The following is a 19,233-nucleotide window of genomic DNA, read 5'->3' as shown; positions in this document are numbered from 1 at the left end:
AAAAGGAGTACTTGTGGCACCTTAGAGACTAACAAATTTATTAGAGCATAAGCTTTCGTGAGCTACAGCTCACGATGCATCCGATGAAGTGAGCTGTAGCTCACGAAAGCTTATGCTCTAATAAATTTGTTAGTCTCTAAGGTGCCACAAGTACTCCTTTTCTTTTTAAATACATTGCGATTATAACATAATATACTAAATATGGAACACACTGTATATATGGCCATGAACTATAAATAAATAATATGGAAGCAATAGTGGATAAATCAGTGGCTTTTAATGATGCTATGACCAAAAAAATAACCTCAGGGCTAATAAGCAAATACAGGAAAAATAACGTCAGAGCTGAAACTGCTCACTACCGCCCCACAAGCTGTGCCCTGCGACAGGACAGACTCATTGCAGGCAGGGGTCATGGCAGTGCCCAGGGCTGAGGCCTATCAATTTATCGGAAAGTGACTGCTTCTGCCTGAGCTCGGGTTGAGGTAGTTCCATCCATAGGGAAGGGGATGGATTAGCTGGGTCTGGAAACATGGCCTCCTCAGAGCAGGCAGAGCAGCCCAGCCAGGTACGGGGCCGGAGCCTTCTCCTCGCGCGCTGGTAGCGGGGCTGGGCTTTGTGCCCCACCCGGAGGGAGGTGTGCGCCGCCTGCTCCCCTGCACCACTATCTGACCCCCCCAGAGGGGAGAGGAGTGTGCCCCTTGTGTAACCCCCCCATGTCATTTCCTCTGGGGATGGGGGTGTGCGCCCTCCCTCCTGTGTAAGCCCCCCCCATATAGCCTTCTCTGGGGATGGGGGTGTTCGTCCTGCCCCCTGTGCAACCCCCCCATGTCGTCTCCTCTGGGGATGGGGGTGTGAGCCCTGCCCCTGTGTAACCCCCCCCCCCATATAACCTTCTCTGGGGATGGGGGTGTTCGTCCTGCCCCTGTGTAACCCCCCCATATAACCTTTTCTGGGGATGGGAGTGTGTGTCCTGCCCCCTGTGTAACCTCCCCATGTCACCGCCTCTGGGGCTGGGGGTGTGCGCCCTGCCCCTGTGTAACCCCCCCCATATAACCTTCTCTGGGGATGGGGGTGTTCGTCCTGCCCCCTGTGCAACCCCCCCATGTCATCTCCTCTGGGGATGGGAGTGTATGCCCTGCCCCCTGTGTAACCCCCCCCATGTCATCTCCTCTGGGGATGAGGGTGTGTGTCCTGCCCCCTGTGCAACCCCCCCATGTCATCTTCTCTGGGAATGGGGGTGTGCGCCCTGCCCCTGTGTAACCCCCCCATATAACCTTCTCTGGGGATGGGGGTGTTCGTCCTGCCCCCTGTGCAACCCCCCCATGTCACCTCCTCTGGGGATGGGAGTGTGCGCCCTGCCCCCTGTGTAAACCCCCCCATGTCACCTCCTCTGGGGATGGGAGTGTGCGCCCTGCCCCCTGTGTAAACCCCCCCATGTCACCTCCTCTGGGGATGGGGGTGTGCGCCTCTCTCCTGTGTAAATCTCCCCCCCCATGTCACCTCCTCTGGGGATGGGGGTGTGCGCCCTGCCCCTTGTGTAAACCCCCCCCCATGTCATCTCCTCTGGGGATGGGGGTGTGTGCCCTGCCCCCTGTGTAACCCCCCCCATATAACCTTCTCTGGGGATGGGGGTGTTCATCCTGCCCCCTGTGTAACCCCCCCCATATAACCTTTTCTGGGGATCGGAGTGTGTGTCCTGCCCCCTGTGTAACCCCCCCATGTCACCTCCTCTGGGGATGGGGGTGTGCGCCCTGCCCCTTGTGTAACCCCCCCATGTCATCTCCTCTGGGGATGGGAGTGTGCGCCCTGCCCCTTGTGTAAACCCCCCACATGTAACCTCCTCTGGGGCTGGGGGTGTGCACCCTGCTTCCTGTGTAAACCCCCCCACATGTAACCTGCTCTGGGGATGGGGGTGTGCGCCCTGCCCCCTTGTGTAAACCTACCCCATGTAACCTCCTCTGGGGATGGGGTTGTGCCCCATAACCTCCTCTGGGGATGGGGTTGTGCCCCTGTATAACACCCCCCCATAATCTCCTCTGGGGATGGGGATGTGCCTCCTACCCCCTGTGTAACACCGCCCCAGGGAGAGGGTGTGTGTGCCATGGATCCCCCTCACCTATACTCCTCCACCCCGTGGGAGTTTGCGTGTATGTGTATGCATCAAGGTCCCCCTCTCCCTTCCCCAACTTGTGCCCTTTTGCTCTCCAGGGAAGGGAGTCTGTGAGCCATGAGTTAGAAAAGTGCATTGTTGCTCTTTCCAACTGGGAATGCTGAAGCCCTATAAATGACTCCATTCCCATCATATGAAACCTTGGTCTACCTTGATTGTGACTAGAGAGGGAGTTGCCTTATTTGACTGCAGTGTGTTTTTTCCCCAGATTGTTTATCTGGTCTGATAGGCAGGGGGCATACATGATGCTGTTACTGCTAACCATAGACTTTCCAGAATCAGGCCTCTTAGTCCCACTCTCTCGTCTATGCTTTAGCAGGAACTGATTCATGACGCTCCATACGCTATAATAACAAAATGCAGTTCTGAATGGGAGAGACATTCAGGCCAGGCCCCTAGACAGTGTTTTTATTTCTGGATCTTTAGGTAGCTTTTGAAATAGAAAAAATACAGTTAAAGAGAGAGGGGATATATGATTAATTTCAGCTGGGATTTGGAATGAGTTAGTCAGTGAGGTAGTGTGTGATAATTATTGTTGGCAGGTGTGACAGAGAAGAAGGCTCGTGTGCCAGCTGTGTTAAGGATATCGCTGCGATGAGTACAACATAAATGCCTTGATAGATTGAGCCCTGGTCTACAAATCAAGTTTAGATGGACATAGCTACATCCCTGAGTGCCATAGTTAAGCCGACCTAACCCTTGATGGAGATGTGGCTAGGTCGACAGAACAATCTACCTAGCTACTGCCACTTGGGGAGGTGGATTACCTGTATGACATTCTGTGGTGCAATCCAGATCAGTGAGGGACTGTGTCACCCCTGCCCTGCAAACTTGGGTGCCTTGCAATGCTGTGCTACTGTAGCTCCCACCTGGGCCACTCACAAACAACCTTCCAGCAAGCAGATAAAACCCTGGATGTCTGTGTATATTTGCCGCCTGCCAGTCAGTCACACTCTGGCTTCTATCAGCCTTGGTTACCACTTGCATGATGACTCCAGTACACTCCCAGTCCATGGTTTCCCATGAGTTCTGCACTGTACAGCCCTCTCCTTGACAATCCAGATATATTAGGTCCATTGCCCCTCTACGGGGATCAATATACAACAGTTTGCTACCATAAATGGAGTTACCCACACAGTTCACAATGCTGGATTAGTTTTGATTAAAGAATAAAACAAGTTTACAAGGAGTTAGATTTTAAGTTAGTACAAGTATAAAGCATTAGAGTCAGAAATGGTTATGAGAGAAATAAAGATAAAATGCTTCCCATTACTAAACTTAACACACTAGACTTGGGTCCAGATAAAATTCTTACCACATGCTGCCAGCAACAGGGCTGACCAGCTTTCAGGTCAGGATCTCTCCCAAAGTCTAATGGCTGCTTCTGTTGTGTTCTTAGGTGAAAAAGAGAGAGAAGGATAGGGAGAGAGAACGTGGGTGTTTATGGCCCTCACTTTTATAGTTCAGTCATCCTTTGAAAAGCATTTTCCTGAGGAAAGGAGTACTTGTGGCACCTTAGAGACTAACCAATTTATTTGAGCATAAGCTTTCATGAACTACAGCTCACTTATGCTCAAATAAATTGGTTAGTCTCTAAGGTGCCACAAGTACTCCTTTTCTTTTTGCGAATACAGACTAACACAGCTGCTACTCTGAAATTTTCCTGAGGGTTACCCCTAAATAAAGTTCATTCCCTCTGTGAGGGTGGAGTCAAGGAGTCTGGTGGTGAAAAAGATTCCATTTTCTATGATGCAAATCTGTTTGTTCCAGCTTCCATTGCTTGCCAATGAATGGCCACTTGATAGGTGATTGCCCATGAGATTTGATGACACCTGGCTAGGGGCATTAGCTTGTCCTTTGTCTTTGAGAAATAGGTTTACCCACTCCCCAGACTTATCTGGTAAACGTACTTCAGTCATGATTTCAGCTTATGCTCATAACTTTACATATAATGTTGCTTCATACTTTCATCATGATAATATTGATCAGTGTGTTATTAGTTTTCAAACGATATCTCAAAGGCATATTTTGTACAAAGATTTTTACAATAGCATGAAGGGTGTGGAAAAACCTCTTCGGTTGATGTCAGAAGCATTTACACTGTGGCCATACTATGGCATAGTTGCAGTATTGCACCTGTGCCACTGTAGCACCCGTAGCTTAGACAAGCCCTGAGTGGGGAGGGAAGTAGGGACACACAAGGCCAGTGAGGTTGGCTGGAGCAAGCTCTAGGAGGGAATTGAAGACTTTGAGGACAATTTTAAAAAGGATCCTGGAGCGAATGTGGGAAGCCCGAGAGGACATGGAGGATGTAGCTGCTCTGTATGTGTGCAGTTCTGCACATGGTGGTACCTGGGAAGGCCATAGAGGAGAGAGCTGAAGTATAATAAAGAGGGGAAGGGAGGTATGAAGGCCTGGGTGAGGTTTCGGCAGCAAGGAGGAATGTGATGAAGTTAATATCTGCCTCCAGCAGCGTTCATGGTCTCCTAGGCCTTGTCCATATACAAACTTGGACTTGTTTAACTAAATCAAAGCAAGCCCTTAGATGGACACTCTTATTTTGGTTTGAGAGTGGCTAATTTGGATTAGTTTAAATTGGTTGGAAACAGGTTTAAACTAAACTTTTAAGTTGATAGTAATGAATATAAATCAAAAGCTAGGAATTGTAGAAAATTGATACTGGAAACAAAGGGACACAAGGATAAATCTTTGGCCAGCAGAGTTAAGGACAATAAGAAGGCATTTTTAAGTATTGGGAACAAAAAAGAATCCTAACAATGGTATTGGTCCATTACTAAATGGAAATACTAGAATGATCAATAATAACAAAGAAAATGCAGAAATGTTCAATAAATATTTCTGTTCCACATTTGGGAAAGAAACAGACGATGAAGTCATATCATATGATAACACTTTTTCCATTCCACTGGTCTCTTAGGAGTATGTTAAACAGCAGCTACCAAAGTTATACATTTTTAAACCAGCAAGTCCAGATAACTTGCATATAAGAGTTTTAAAAGGCTAGCTGAGGAGCTCACTGGACTGTTAATGTTGATTTTCTTGGAACATAAGGAAAGTTCCAGAAGACTGGAAAAAAGCAAGTGTTGTGCCCGTATTTAAAAGGGGTAAACAGAATGACCTACGTAATTATAGATCTGTCAGTCTGACAGTGATTCCAGGCAAGATAATGGAGCAGCTGATATAGGATTAGATTAATAAAGAATTAAAGGAATGTAACATAATTAATGCCAATCAACATGAGTTCATGGAAAATGGATCCTATCAAACTAACTTAATATGTTTCTGGATGAGATTACCAGTTTGTTGATAAAGATAATAGTACTGATGTAATATACTTAGACTTCTGTAAGGCAGTCGACTTGGTAGCACATGACATTTTGATTAAAAAACCGAGAATGTTACAAAATTAACATGGCACACTTTACGTGAATTAAAAGCTGGCTAACTGATAGGTGTCAACATGTAATTGCAAATGGGGAATCATCAAACAGATGTTTCTAGTGGGGTCCTGCAGGGCTTGGTTCTTGGCCCTATACTATTTTTATTAATGACCTCAAAGAAAACATTAAATCATCACTGATAAAGTTTGCAGATGGGACAAAAACTGGGGGTGTGGTAAGAAATGAAGACTGGTCAATGATTAAGAGCAATGTGGATCGACTGATAAGCTAGACTCAAGCAAACAATATGCCTCTTTATATGGCTAAATGTAGGAACAAAGAATGTGGGGCATTACTTACATGATGGGGTACTCTATCTGGGGAGGTAGTGACTCTGAAAAAGATTTGGGGGTCATGGCGAATAATCAGCCGAACATGGGCTCCCAGGGCAACACTGTGGTCTAAAGGGCTAATGCAGTCCTTGGATGAATAAAGAGGGGAATCTCAAGTAGGAATAGAGAGGCTATTTTACTTCTGTATTTGCGCTGGTGCAATTTCTACCAGAATACCGCATCCAGTTCTGGTGTCCCTAATTCAGGAAGGATGTTGATAAATTGTAGAGTTCGGAGAAGAGCCATGAGAATGATGAAAGGATTAGAAAACATGCTTATAGTGATAGACTCAAGAAACTCAATCTGTTTAATTTAAGAGAGAGAATATTAAGGAGTGACTTGATTACAGCCTATATCTACATGGGGAACAAATATTTAATAACTGGCTCTTCAATCTAGCAGAGAAAGGTATAACACGATCCAATGGGTGGAAGTTGAAGCTAGACAAATTCAGACTAAAAATAAGGTGCAAATTTTTACAAGTGAGGGTAATTAACCATTGGAACAACTTACCAAGGCTTGTGGTGGATTTTCCATTGCTGATAATTTTTAAACCAAGATGGGATGTTTTTCTAAAAGATCTGCTCTAGGGATTATTTTGAGGAAATTCTCTGGTCTGTGCGCTATAGGAGGTCAGACTAGATGATTGCAGTGGTCTCGCCTGGCCTTACAATCTACGAATCCATGAAAATGAAAGTAAGGCTGTTTGTGCAGAGGTTTGCACTGGTTTAGATACATTATTTTAAACTCAAACCTTTGCTTGAACCAGTGCAGATCTCCCCGTGGACCCAGCCCTAAGGTGATGCTAGCATCTGATGAAGTGGGTTCTAGCCCATGAAAGCTTATGCCCAAATAAATTCATTAGTTTCTAAGGTACCACAAGGACTTCTCATTGTTTTTGCTACAGTTTAGGGATAGGTTTGCTGGACTTTCGGCTTTTCACTGGCCAAACATTCTTGGTGGTACTTTTTGACACAGGCATTATGTTCCATTCTCACTCACCTGGGTGAACATCTCAGCAGGATGAAAATTTGGGAAAGATTGGAACTGACGTGTGGGTCATCTGGGAAATCTTCCTGGGCTATTAGCTTTAAGCATTCTAGAAAGAATCTGATAAACTGTAGTGCCACCTGGAAAGTCTGGTTGCCTGAGAAGTAGTCAGAGTCCTCGTGAATTGCCTGGAGGGACAAGGAAGTTATGTACACTGTCATCTTCATCCATCCCTCTGTTGAGACCTTTTATTACAGTTATCCAGAGCTGAAGTGCCCCAAAAGGAGGTTCAATATTTGAAAATGGAAACTCCTCTCTTTCTCCTATGTCTAGTAAATGTGACCTAGTGTTTGGCTCATCAGAACCTCCTGGGTTTTAATCCCAGCTCTGACACTGACTTCTCTGTGACCTTGGACAAAACATGTCACCTCTCCCCATCTTGGTTTCCCAATGTGAAAAATGGAGATGGTAATAGTTAACAAGTTCATAGGGTGTCAGCATTTGTAAAGAGCTAAATGGTGTAATTACTCTGTCCGCTTTTTCTCTGTCAAGAAGAGTTTGAGATAGGACAGAATATTCCTTTTGCTGGCACATGCTGCTGAAGAGTAATTGTTCCACATTAGGGCAATTATTGTCTGTTTAATTGCATTGGGGAGGAGGGAAATTGCTTCTCTGGATGGGCTGGAATAACAATGTTTTGCTGCCTGAAGTCTGTGGGGGTGGAAGGGGCTGGCTAACCCCTTTCTTGCTGGACTCAACTGCAGCCTGTGTGGAAGTGCTGGCATTCCAGGCAGTCGCACCCCCTAGGGATGTTATCACTCCAGGAGTGACCCAGCTGATACATAGGGCAGCTCTGGAGGTGTATGTTGCCCCAGGTGTGTGAGGCAGCACTGAATGTGTGGTTAAAAGAAAAGGAGTACCCGTGGCACCTTAGAGACTAACAAATTTATTAGAGCATAAGCTTTCGTGAGCTACAGCTCATAGTGAGCTGTAGCTCACGAAAGCTTATGCTCTAATAAATTTGTTAGTCTCTAAGGTGCCACGGGTACTCCTTTTCTTTTTGCGAATACAGACTAACACGGCTGCTACTCTGAAACCTGTGTGGTTAAAGAGCAGCTGCTGATTTGTGGTAGTCTTTAAAAGAATATTCTACTTTGGAACAATCCTGCTTGTGTGTGACATTTTCTCCCCTTTCCTGCTCACTGCTCTGTGCACCCGAGTGGAACTTAATTAGGGTCATTGTTGTTCTCCACATCCATCAGCTTTGGCTGCTGACTTCCCCATCTGGAGTCCTCATCCTCTGTCTGTGACATTGTTAACATTTCCACTGCAGTGAGTTGCATCTTCAGGCAAGGTTTGATCCTGTGAGATGCCAAGAGCCCTTCCCTTCCATTGATCTTAATGGGATTTGAAAGCACCCAGCGACTTGTAGTATTGGGTGGAAGAAACACAGAATGAAGCCTCCAAGAGACCAATAGGCAGCAGGGGTGGCTGGACTCTTAAGGGAGACATCGTTGAGCTAAAAAAAGTCTTAACAGATGTCTTTACCAATATGACTAATGCAGAGTCCAATCCAACTCTCATAGAAGTCAGTGGGAATTTTAACTTGAAGCTGAAAGAACTAAAAAATGAATTGACTTCCCCATTGATGCTGTTTGTTTGCACATAGTTCAGCATGAGGGTGTGGAGTATTATCATCACCCCGTGTGGTCTATTAATACTGAGGACATGGCTACACTGGAAACTTCAAAGCGCTGTTGCGGGAGTGCTCCCGCGGCAGCACTTTGAAGTGCGAGTGTTGTTGCGCGCAAGCGCTGGGAGAGAGCTCTCCAAGTGCTCCTAGTAATCCGCCTCCGTGAGGGGATTAGCTCCGAGCATTGGGAGCCTATCTACACTAGCGCTTTAAAGCGCTCAGACTTGCTGCGCTCAGGGGGGTGATTTTTCACACCCCTGAGCCAGCAGGTTAGAGCGCTATAAAATGTAAGTGTAGACAAGCCCTTATTACTCAGCATGTTTCCTATTAAAATTCTAAAAAGGCCATAAATGTTTCTATTGGGGTTTGTAAAAGATTTTTTTGTTTACTAAATATACTTTTGGTGCCCTCTTAGACTCATGGACCCTGACAATGCCTCCTTTAATAAGTCAAATAACAAGATCCTTCTTTTCTGTGAATGTCCCTAATAATAAAATCAGAGGAAGAGTAGAGAGACAGTGCAAAGAGATGAGCAGGACTGTTTTTAAAAATCGGTTTTCCAATTTTCCTTCGGGCATCAGCTTTTCTGTTAACTCTAAACTCTATGGCAATAGACTTGATGACTCAAACTGAGCAAGCCACAGCCCTGGCCTCTGATTTTTCTAGCAAACACTGAATCCCGATACCACTGGAAAAACTAAAATTTCTTTTAAAACATTTGGCAATGATGCTGTTGCTTAGATAACAATGTTCTAAATTTCCAAGCCACTTCATTTGGGATACAAATGACACCTAATTGACTGTATAATCACACACACAAGCTGAGACGCTTGTCACCCAGAAGTTAGCATGTAGTATGTCTGTGTGAGTGAGAAAAGGATTAAAACTATGGAGCTGCTGCCTGAGTGTGTGGCATTCCCCCAGGTACAATCTGGACCACTGAACAGCTGTTTCTCCTTAATTCTCTAGCATGGGGTGCCTTTTACACTGCTATGCTGTCAGAACTTCCTCACCTTGCCTGCTCAGACAGCCTTCAGCATGCAAATTCACTCCCAACTAAATACAGTAACTCCTCTCTTAAAGTCGTCCTGGTTAATGTTGTTTCATTGGTACGTTGTTGATCAATTAGGGAACATGCTCGTTTAAAGTTGTGCAATGCTCCACTCTTACATTGTTTGGCTGCCTGCTTTCTCCACAGCTGGCAGCCTCCCTATGCCGCCCCCCTCCAGTACCTCCCACCTGCCAGCAGACCCTGCAGATCAGCGCCTTCCCCCTCTTCTCCCCCTGCCTCCTGCCTGCGGCAATCAGCTGGCTTGCGGCCTTTAGAAGAGAGGGGAGGGAGGGGGAGCCTGCACGCCAAGTCCTCGCTCCTCCCCCCTCCCTCCTGCCTCCAAAATGCCGCAAGCCAGCTGATTGCCACGGGCAGGAGGCAGAGGGGGGAGGAGCGCCGAATCCTTTTGTCTGGCCAAAAAAAATTTCCCTGGAACCTAATCCCTCCATTTACATTCATTCTTATGGGAAAATTGGATTTGCTTAACATCATTTCACTTAAAGTAGCATTTTTCAGGAACATAACTACAATGTTAAGTGAGGAGTTACTGTACATGAGCATTGTGACCAGTCACTCATGAATTACATACAGGGGGATACCTGCAAATTCTTAGTCCCAGCCTTGTCTCCCCCCCCACACCCACCGAAATGTGTGTCTTGTACTGTGCAGCACACTACTGAACAAGCTCATAGAAAGTCTGTCATTTCATCAGAGGAAAATGATATATCCACCAATCTTGGTTATCCCAAATGGAGCCTCCCACACACTTTAATCCAAACACGCTGGTTAAGATAAAACAATTAGATAAGTTTATTAACTACAGAAAGATTTTAAGTGATTACAAGTGATAATGCATAAAAGTCAAGATTGTTTACAAAAGAAATAAAAGAGTAATAGGCAAGCTAATACCTGACTTAACAAGATAAGTGAACGAAGAAGCAAAGGTTTTGCCTCAGCATACACTGTTGTACATTTCACAGGCTGGGTCTCCTTCCAGCCTAGGACCACTCCCCACTTAGTTCAGTTCTTTGAGAGTCATTGATGTAATGAGCGGAGAGGTGGGAGGAGGAGGAGAGGTAAAATCAAGTCGTTCTCCCCCCCTTCGCCCCCCGCCCACCCTCACTTTATAACTCAATTTCTTGTGCTAGAAACATCCTTGCTGAGTCATGGTGACCTGTAGTCTGTTGTGGATGTGATGTTTGAAATGTTCCTGTGATGCAATGTAAATTTCTTATTCACACCTTCCCATTGGTGGAGAATAGCTGCTTAAGTGAGCGATAACCCTCTTGACTTCGTTGATAACTGTCTGGGGGTGCCAGTGTGTGTCTGTCTCTGAAAAACTGGTTTGTGCCTGCTTGTCTTAACCTTGGAGCATGTTATAACAAAGATACTTAGTAGAATCTAATACGTTCTCATACAAGGTTGATACACACATTTTACCAAGACAATAATATTCAGCAGGTTATGAGTCTTCAATTAATATCTCCCAAAGCACACTTTATACAAAATTTATCATAGTCTAATAAAAGTGGTGACCATAATAGTATAGACCATCACATGGGACTTGGTACTAATATGGTTGCTGCATCCACTAGGGTAGGTTTTTCTTTTCTGCAGTATAATGCTGCAGAGCAGAGTGGGCTAAAGACAGGCAGGATCTAATTTTAATGTGAGAGACAGAAACAGGAGAGATGGTGATGTAGATGGAAGGCACTGGTGGTCTACACCTTTGATACTTACCAATGCAATACCTATGATTAAGCGTGGAGATAAAGGAGAACACCAGGACCTAAAGATTAAAATGTTACATGTGTGGCTAAAAACACTTTTAAAGCCACATTGATCTGGTCTGGGGTGGTCCCGGTGCCTAGCTGTTTTTTGTTTTGTTTTGGGGGAGGAGGTGATCAAAGCAAATTTAGTACTTTTACGGCTGCAGAGTCTTAATTCCCCTAATTGTTTCAGAGGCAATATCAAGGCAAGCTTACCCCAAATCTGCCAATGTCTCTTGCCTATTTATGCTCTGGCCTTTCTGCTGAGGCTGCAACAAGGGATGGGGTGTTTTGTGATGTAGACACCTCAGCTCTACATCCAGCCTCCTGAACAGCCATCACATGGCAGTAATATATTGTCTCAGCCAGTGAACTGGAGGAGAAATGCTCCATGTCATATGAGACTAGCTCCTTAAACTTTGAATTGTCCCTTGAGTTTCTTGTGTTTGAAAGCTTTGCTGCAAGGGAATAGCACTATCTCCATCTCCATTAAAAACAGTAGTAAACATGGCTGATACAATCGAAATACCATAAATAACTTGTAAGTCAGATGCATGCGGTCAGTCTGTTTAAAGGCAGCTCTCAGAGTGCTTCAATATTTGTCCTATGAGTATTCAGAATTCAAATTCCTATTGATAAGTGTAATGTATGGTTTCCCATAGTAACCTGCGCTTTCTATGGAGGAGTTAATCATCCAGCATCAGACAACGTCCAGGAATAACCAAATGTTCCTCATGTGCTGAGTGAGTTTACAGCAAATATTGATTAGACTCCAGAGGGAAGTGCATATGGGCATATTCAGGGCACTAGTGGAATGTCCTACAGTTGTACAATCTGCAGTAGTTATGTCAGGGAAGTAGGTTCTTTTCTGTGTTTTGCTACTGACTTGCTCTGTGATCTTAGGGAAATCGCTTAGCCTCTTGTTGCCTCAGTTTCCATATCTGCAAAATAGGAATAACTAAACCTCACATTAGGTGTGTGAGGCTTAATAATTTTATTAAGATAATGTTGAAGTAAAAAGAAAACGGTACAGAGTTTAGGCATAGAAGTTTCTGGTTATCAGGGAATAAGGTACAGATTATCAAGGGGTGCGAAGTTCAGTTTAGGAGCTGGTGACGTAAGGAATACATAATCTGCAATCTCCCTGATTGGGGGTAAAAGTTTAACGGGTCAAAGTACAGACATTGAGATATGGGGGTATGTTGTCCATATAATGGCCATGTTCAGGTGTGGAGTATAATGAGCGGATACGATGATGAGGATGGATCTACCCTCATTTGGTGGGATTTAATGTTCGGTGAGTTTATGGTTCCAGTTCATATGGTCCAATGAAAAAAAAAAGTCTCTCAGTCTCTTTCCCATGGTTGATGCACGATGTTGTACCGTCTCACACCTCCTGGTATTGTCGGTGGCCGGTGATGTATTCGATGTAGATGTCCCTGGACCATCGGATTGTGTCCGAGACCATGAGGCGCCGCATGAGCCATGCGTACCGTCGACCGATCCCGCAGGTCCGCAGCACACGCTCATTGCAGGGGTCCCAAGCGCCCAGGGCTCCGACAATCAGGGCATCCATCTGCACCTCGTAGCCCTTTGCTCTCAGGGTGTCGGCCAGGGGGGCGTATTTTTCCAGCTTACGAGCTCGGGATTCGCGGAATGCTGGGGTCCTGTTCTCAAAGGAGACCGTGATGTCAATGAGGATGATCTTTTTCTGGTCCTCGTCGGTGACTACCACGTCGGGTCACAACTGGCTGTCCGTCCCGGGGATGGTGGAGTTCATGGCGACCTCCCCCAGTCACGGTGTGATGGCTTTCACCAGGCGATTCTGGATGGCGTTGTGGCGCAGCTGCCAGGCTCTGGAGTGGGGCTTGCAGCTGCACAGGACATGGGGCAGGTTCTCGTTGGAGTAGCCGCACTTCCTGCAACGCTTGTCTCGGTTCCCGTGGCGGATGGCTCCGTTGAGCAGGACGCAGTTGAGCCGGGCGTGGTGGATGAACCGCCAGTTGGCGAAATGGGTGAAGCTGCCCCCGGCGAAGAAGTGGTTGCTGGTATCCCACTTGCTGGTAAGTTCGAAGACTTTACCCTGGTCTGGTTTATGCTTCAGGGCTTCCACGTACAACAAGTGGATGGCCACCTTCAGGGTCCTCTCCAGCATGCCCCTGGCGCTCGGGGTGACGATGGTGTTGTCGTTGGACCTGCGGCACCAGGACTCCCAGCTCCTGGCGCTCCTCGCACCACTCCCAGCAGCAGCCGATGCGCTTCCCCAGGCGACGCATGGCATTGCGAGCGCGGGACCACAGCGAAGTGATGTCGCCGCAGTCCCGTCCAAATTCGCCATCCAGAGAACCGCTGAGGAATCTGGCGGTGTCTTGGTTAGAGGGGGCTCTGCCGATCCGCTTCTTTGTTGTGTCATGGAGGGCGTTTGCTGCGATGTTCCTTACCATGGTGTCGGGATTGCTTTGAATTCCTTGGAAGGAGCTACAGAAGGGCCAGACATACTTATTCTGAATAACCAGTTTTTGTAAGCAGAAGATCTGTGGAATAGTGGCATAGAGGAGTGATGCTCCACAAATGGCTCCATAGCCACATGTAGCTTTTAGGGTTTCATCAAGGGTTTTTCAGTGTGCCTTTTGCTCTGCCTGTTCTCAGAAATTCTGATCCAAACCCCATTGAAGTCAATGGGAGTCTTTCCATTGACTTCAGTAGGCTTTCAGTCAGCACCAGAGACAGCACAAGTGTTAATCACAAGAGGGCTCCCAAAATGGCCCCTAAGTACATTAGGTGTTGGGGTGAGAGCATGGGGCGAAGAGGTACCAGTGTGTCAAAGTAAGTCCTGGAGGATCTTGTGGCCTTGGTGCTGTGGCATTGTGTCAATATGTGGTGAGATGGCCTCAGGACTCTATGCCCTAGTTATTTTGTGGTTTATAGACTCCCTTTGACTAAGTAGCTCACCAGCTGTGCAAGGCTGTGTTCCGCTGTCATAGGATCTGTCTGCTCTAATGTAGGTTTTTGTTAATGTGTAGTCCCTCAGGATTATAGAAGGGAGATCTATATCACACACAGACTCCTACTGTTCTTCACCAGGATTTGAAAGACGCACCAGATACCTGTTAGCCAGAGGACAAAAGGAAAGATTGTGGGGAAGACCACAAGCTATATCTGGAGGCAACAGCTCCATTATTTTTTTCTGGTGCTTTCCCAAGCATCAACATAGTAAACCTGATTCTTGTAAGTTTCACGCTTAACCCTTGGGTTCCAAAGAACAGCAGTAAAACAGACTAATGTTGTGTCAGTTCACTCAGCTTTCCGAAGCATCAGAAATGAGCTGCTGCAGAGGCATTGGAGATGACTTACTGCAGACTTGAGCAGACACGATTACGTAAGTTACACTTCATGTTTGGTAGGTTTTCTCTGCAATCATAAGGGCCATAAACTTAATTTTTTTAAAAAACAAAAGCTTAAAATCTGCAGAAATTGGCTGCTTATATCTTCAAACCCACTAGAGAGAACTTCACACTCACTGGTAGTAAATAGGTAAGTGGATGTTTCAATGTCCATCCTCCAGATAATGCACAGTGGGAGCTTGCAACATTGTTTCTAGATTTGGAAGTGTGAAATCTTAGCTGTCCAAACTGTTGGGAATTGCGATAGAGGTTGGATTTGCTGCTGTGTGCTTAACAACCCAGAAATTCTAGTATGCCACCTGCTAAAGGTGGGGGAGACTGCAGGGTTATCAGTTTCACCTCTCAGAAGGGGTGATGCTGACAGAGGGTGAACCTGTTTTTTTTCCAGCATCGTTCTCTGCAGATTGCTCATAACTGCTGTTAACTGAATTCTGCTTAGCTCCCCAGACCAGATAACCACAAGGCCACTCCCAAGGCTCCTAGAGTGACAAAAATGAGCAGGTAGGGCTCAGGATCCTTACACCCATCTTAAACACTTGACCATATTCCCACAATGTCCTGAAGAAAGGTGGCCCCACCACACCTTGATATTCTACTCTGTGGGTTCCCTTTCCTAAAAGCCTCCTCCTGATCTTAACCCTTTGGACACCAGCATTTTCCAGAAAACCAGGCAGACTACGGAGTATTTACTATGAGGTATGTAGCTGTCCGCAGTCTCCAAGGGGTTAATTTAGCCCTGATCTCTAAATAAACCACACTGACTGCATTTTTGTTTTAATCTCTAGATTTTTCCCACTTTTTTGGAGGGGAGACTTTAAGCTCACTTGGTGGCTTGCCCTGACCCTGCTATAAAGTCTCAAAAGCAGGGGTGCATATACAAGAGAGAGTGAATGTGAGGCCAGTGGAAGAGCTTGTAGCTGGGGAGATAGTGTCCCTCTTAGTAGCTTGGAGATGGGGTCATGCACTTCAGCACTTGTCTTGGTGCCATGTAATACTGTCTCCTGCACTCAAATAGAAGGGTAATGGGGCCTGCAATATGGGGACCTAGAAGATATATCTGAGTCCTGGTACTGCTGCAAGTATGACTGGGAGCAATGAGGTTGCAGTGAAGTGAATTACTGGCACCCTCTTGTGGTAAATGCTTGTTCCTAATGCAGTGCCTTATTTTTTAACATGGGGAACACCTGAGATGCTTAGTAGGTGTGATACGTTGTATAAGAGTGAATCAGACAGCATGGGGGAGAAGATCTCTGAGGCCTGGTCTACACTACATGGTTAGGTTGACATAAGCTGCCTTGTGTCGATCTAGCTTTGGAAGTGTATTCAGTTAAATTACGCTCTCACCGTTGTAAGTGTCTCTCTGTGCCGATTTAGTAACACCACCTCCCCGAGCAGCATAGAGTCACTGGTGATGTAATTGGGTCAACGCAGTATCAGTGCAGACAACTGTTCCTGGCTTTCAGGAACCATCCCACAATGCCCCACCCTGACAATTCAATCCATACAAGCGCGCCTGATGAAGACGCACACCGCTGACGCAAAGAGCCAAGTGTGCACACACAAGCGATTAAATAACTGTGGTGGCAGTATGCCAACGTAAGTTAGGTCAACATAATTTTGTAGTGTAGCTATGGGATGAAACTTTGTGGTGTTACTTGACGGTTTAAGCTGAGGGTCTTGCATTCACACAAAACTCGAGCTTGTGCTAAGGAAAGGGGCCTCTGCGCTCTAAACTTGCCTCTGTGTTTTGTGCTGGTGAAACATGGGTCTTTGATAAAGTTATTTCTGCTTTTGGACTGGGGAGGCAGTCAACAAGGTTAAAGTATGATCTGAGCCTAGAATCTCCTGAATTCTAAGTTCCACTTGACCATTGCTTCAGTTCACATAGCAAGTCAACTCTCTTCACCTCTCTGTGTTTCTGTTTCCACATCTGTAACACGAGAGTGACAATTCTAAGCTCATAGGAGAGTCATGAACTTGACTGTATTTCTAAGGTACCTGTTACCTTGGTATCTTGGTTAAGTGTAAAGTTCTTTGGAAATAGAAACTCCTATGCAAGTGTTAAATAGAATTCATAAATTCAGCCCCATATTGATAAATAGATAGTGTTTGGTTTTTGGAACTTAATGACTAAATTTCCTAATATTTTTTCACTGTTTTAAAAAAAAAATCCATCTCCCTTTTGCTATGTGGCTAGTCGAAGTCACAAAGTTGCTGTGAGGTCTAATTAATTAACATGAATTTGGTTTGAAATCCTTGGATGAATGATGCTAAAGAAATGCAAAACATTGTTCTATTCCAGAGATGGGATATGCCAAACGTCAGACTAAATTCCGTCTTTCTACACAGGATAATAAAACACTGGACCAGAAAAATGTATCTTTGAACTCAATTTAATAACAATACTTTGGACTTCTATAGCAACTTTCCCCCCCTGTGGAATTCAAAGCACTTTGCAAACATTAAGCCCTGGGAGGTAGGTGAAATGCTATCTTCAGTTTACAAGTGGAAAAACTGAGGCACACACAGAAAGGGGAAATGGCCTGCCCAGGATCACACAGTGAGTCCAGTGGTGCAGTTAGGAATTTAGGCATACTGATTTCCAGTCTCAAGTTCTGTCCACTAGGTCACCTTGCTATTGAATTCTGAAGTGTAATTATCAGGTATGTTTCTTTCAAAATGGCATGACTGATCTGTCAGTGATTTCTTTGACTCACGGTAACTAATGACTCCTCAGAGGTGCTGAGCACTTGCAGCTTCCATTGGATTAAATGGAAGTTGCAGGAGCTTAGCATCTCTGATGTCCAGGCCTTTTGGGTCACATGTGATCTTTGGTTCATGACAGAGCTGCCATTCATGTCAATGTTTGTGAGTGCCTGATCCTGGTCGGGTGCTGTGGGGCCTTAACATACAAGCATTTTTAGATGTGTCCATCAGGTGGCACTGTAACATCACTCTTCTTTTCCCTCTTCTTTGCAGACTGGCTCTTCTCCTGGAACTGAGAATGTCGTGTCTCGGGAGCCACTGGTGAGTTCATCGAGATGCAGAATATAATTTCCTTTCAAACTATTAAAATTGTTCCCTTAGTTGAACCATTTTGCATGAGTACTTTCTTTCTTCTTAGGCGCACGTCTTGTGCTGAGAGAAAAAGTCTAAACCATCCCATGCTGCCCTGCTGATGACCTCTGAATTATGACCTTTGCCCATCACCTCCTGCCTTTTCAGGGGTTAGTTGTGGGTCAGTCAGTCCTCCTTGCTTATCTGAGCCCTGGGCTGTCTTAAATGTGCGTGTGTGTGCTGTTGATCAGTGTGTATTAGTGAGGAGTCTGAACCCATTGAAGAAAAACCTCTGAGACATGATTTGAGCTTGAGTCCTGAAGGTTACTGTCCAATAAAACTAACCTCCCTGTTCAGAAACCTCATCCCAAGTTGACTGTATACTCAAATAAGCCAGGAGTGAACTCAGAAGTTGCTGGCAGCAGGTATTGCATGTGATCCAATGTTTTGACTTGTACTGTTCTGGAAAGGGCTCTGGGATTTGTGTGTATGATGATAACCATGAGACACTTCATCTTCTTACAGTGTTGTGGGTTGGGAATTGAGCCACCATTTTTCTCTCCTGGGCTGCAATAACTTCATATTACCATCTCCTGGTTTCTTGCCTTGGCCCTCTAGCCCAATCAAAACACTGCTCAAATAATTGTGCCCTCTGCTGCTCTAAACCACACATCACTCCTTTCTTTAAGTCTCTTCAGTAGCTTACCCTCGGTGCTGTTTTCAGTGGGAGTTCTGGGTGCATGAGGAATGTGGGACCAGGCTCTCTGTCTGTAAGGGTAAGCCCCAACTGCTTTCTGTAAGGGCCCTGCACTGGTAACATTAAAACCTCTTGTGTCTTGGATTCTTTGGCTGGAGCATCCAGGAGCTGTTTTTTAAAGGAAGGAAGCATTTCTTTAGAGACGGTGAGTTAGAAAGTGGGGCTAAAGACGCATCTTATAGAAGGGATGCTGCTCATGGACTGGTAAATTTGGAAATCTGAGCACACAAGCCTTGTAATGAATATTCCTCTTGCCTTATACCACTGTGAGCATGTCCTAATTGGTTGAAGCTCCCTGTGCCAAGATTTGCCCTCTCTGTTGTTTCTTGCTGATGTCCTGTTCTTTGAGAATGTATTTTTCCAAGAAGCCCAGAGCAGGCTGCAAACACTCACAGCTGGCATTGGTCTAGAAGTCACTCTCTCTCCAGGCCAACTCTAACATTATCTTCTATTTAATTAATATATTTTCTCCTCTTTATACACAGCTATATACATGTTCAGAGGAAAGAAAACAGATATATATGTGTGGGTGTGTGTATAGATATA

At 45.5% G+C, this 19,233-nt stretch overlaps 1 protein-coding gene across 3 annotated transcripts in view; it reads left to right on the top strand.

The window, feature by feature from the left end:
• Positions 1-398: 398 nt before the first annotated feature.
• The window catches only part of PEX14 (peroxisomal biogenesis factor 14), a 193,235-nt gene continuing 174,400 nt past the window's right edge, over positions 399-19,233 (top strand). For 2 of the 3 annotated variants that reach the window (XM_043499972.1, XM_043499971.1), the window contains exons 1-2: positions 456-568; positions 17,853-17,900. In XM_043499972.1, coding sequence (XP_043355907.1) covers positions 17,878-17,900 — 23 coding nt within the window. In that variant the 5' untranslated portion in view covers positions 456-568; positions 17,853-17,877. Of the gene's footprint in view, positions 569-17,852; positions 17,901-19,233 lie in introns of all 3 variants that reach the window. The other variant, XM_038377115.1, reaches the window with a different exon arrangement.

This window comes from Dermochelys coriacea, chromosome 18, assembly GCF_009764565.3.
Source record: "Dermochelys coriacea isolate rDerCor1 chromosome 18, rDerCor1.pri.v4, whole genome shotgun sequence".
In the NCBI taxonomy this organism is placed as follows: Eukaryota; Metazoa; Chordata; order Testudines; family Dermochelyidae; genus Dermochelys; species Dermochelys coriacea.
Note: the sequence above shows the minus strand (reverse complement) of the source record. Positions and strands in the feature narration are given on the sequence as shown.